Below are 268 nucleotides of genomic sequence, written 5' to 3'. Positions count from 1 at the left end.
CTGTCAAAGTAAAATGACAGAATTCCTTACACTGCACACATGGCAGCTTTAAAAAAAATAAATAAAACCGAGAGCAACTTATTTTTCATCCCTACGTCCCTCCTCCAGAGCTGCTCAACTTCACGTGTCCGGCGCTGCCCCCGTCCTCCACGGAAGTCCACCCTCGCTTCGCCGACCCCGACGACTGCCAGTACTTCTACGTGTGCATCAACGGCAAGGAGCCACGGAGGAACGGCTGCGCGTTCGGCCAGGTCTTCAACAACCTGAC

The 268-nt window shown here is 53.4% G+C and overlaps 1 protein-coding gene across 1 annotated transcript in view; it reads left to right on the top strand.

Annotated features, from left to right (window-relative positions):
• LOC119587838 (protein obstructor-E-like) overlaps positions 1-268 on the top strand; it is a gene marked incomplete in the record, with an annotated part of 9104 nt that overhangs the window by 5096 nt on the left and 3740 nt on the right. The window contains 1 exon segment of the mRNA XM_037936543.1: positions 109-268. Coding sequence (XP_037792471.1) covers positions 109-268 — 160 coding nt within the window.

Source organism: Penaeus monodon, chromosome 23 (assembly GCF_015228065.2).
Source record: "Penaeus monodon isolate SGIC_2016 chromosome 23, NSTDA_Pmon_1, whole genome shotgun sequence".
In the NCBI taxonomy this organism is placed as follows: domain Eukaryota; kingdom Metazoa; phylum Arthropoda; class Malacostraca; order Decapoda; family Penaeidae; genus Penaeus; species Penaeus monodon.
This window is presented reverse-complemented; position numbering and strand designations above follow the sequence as displayed.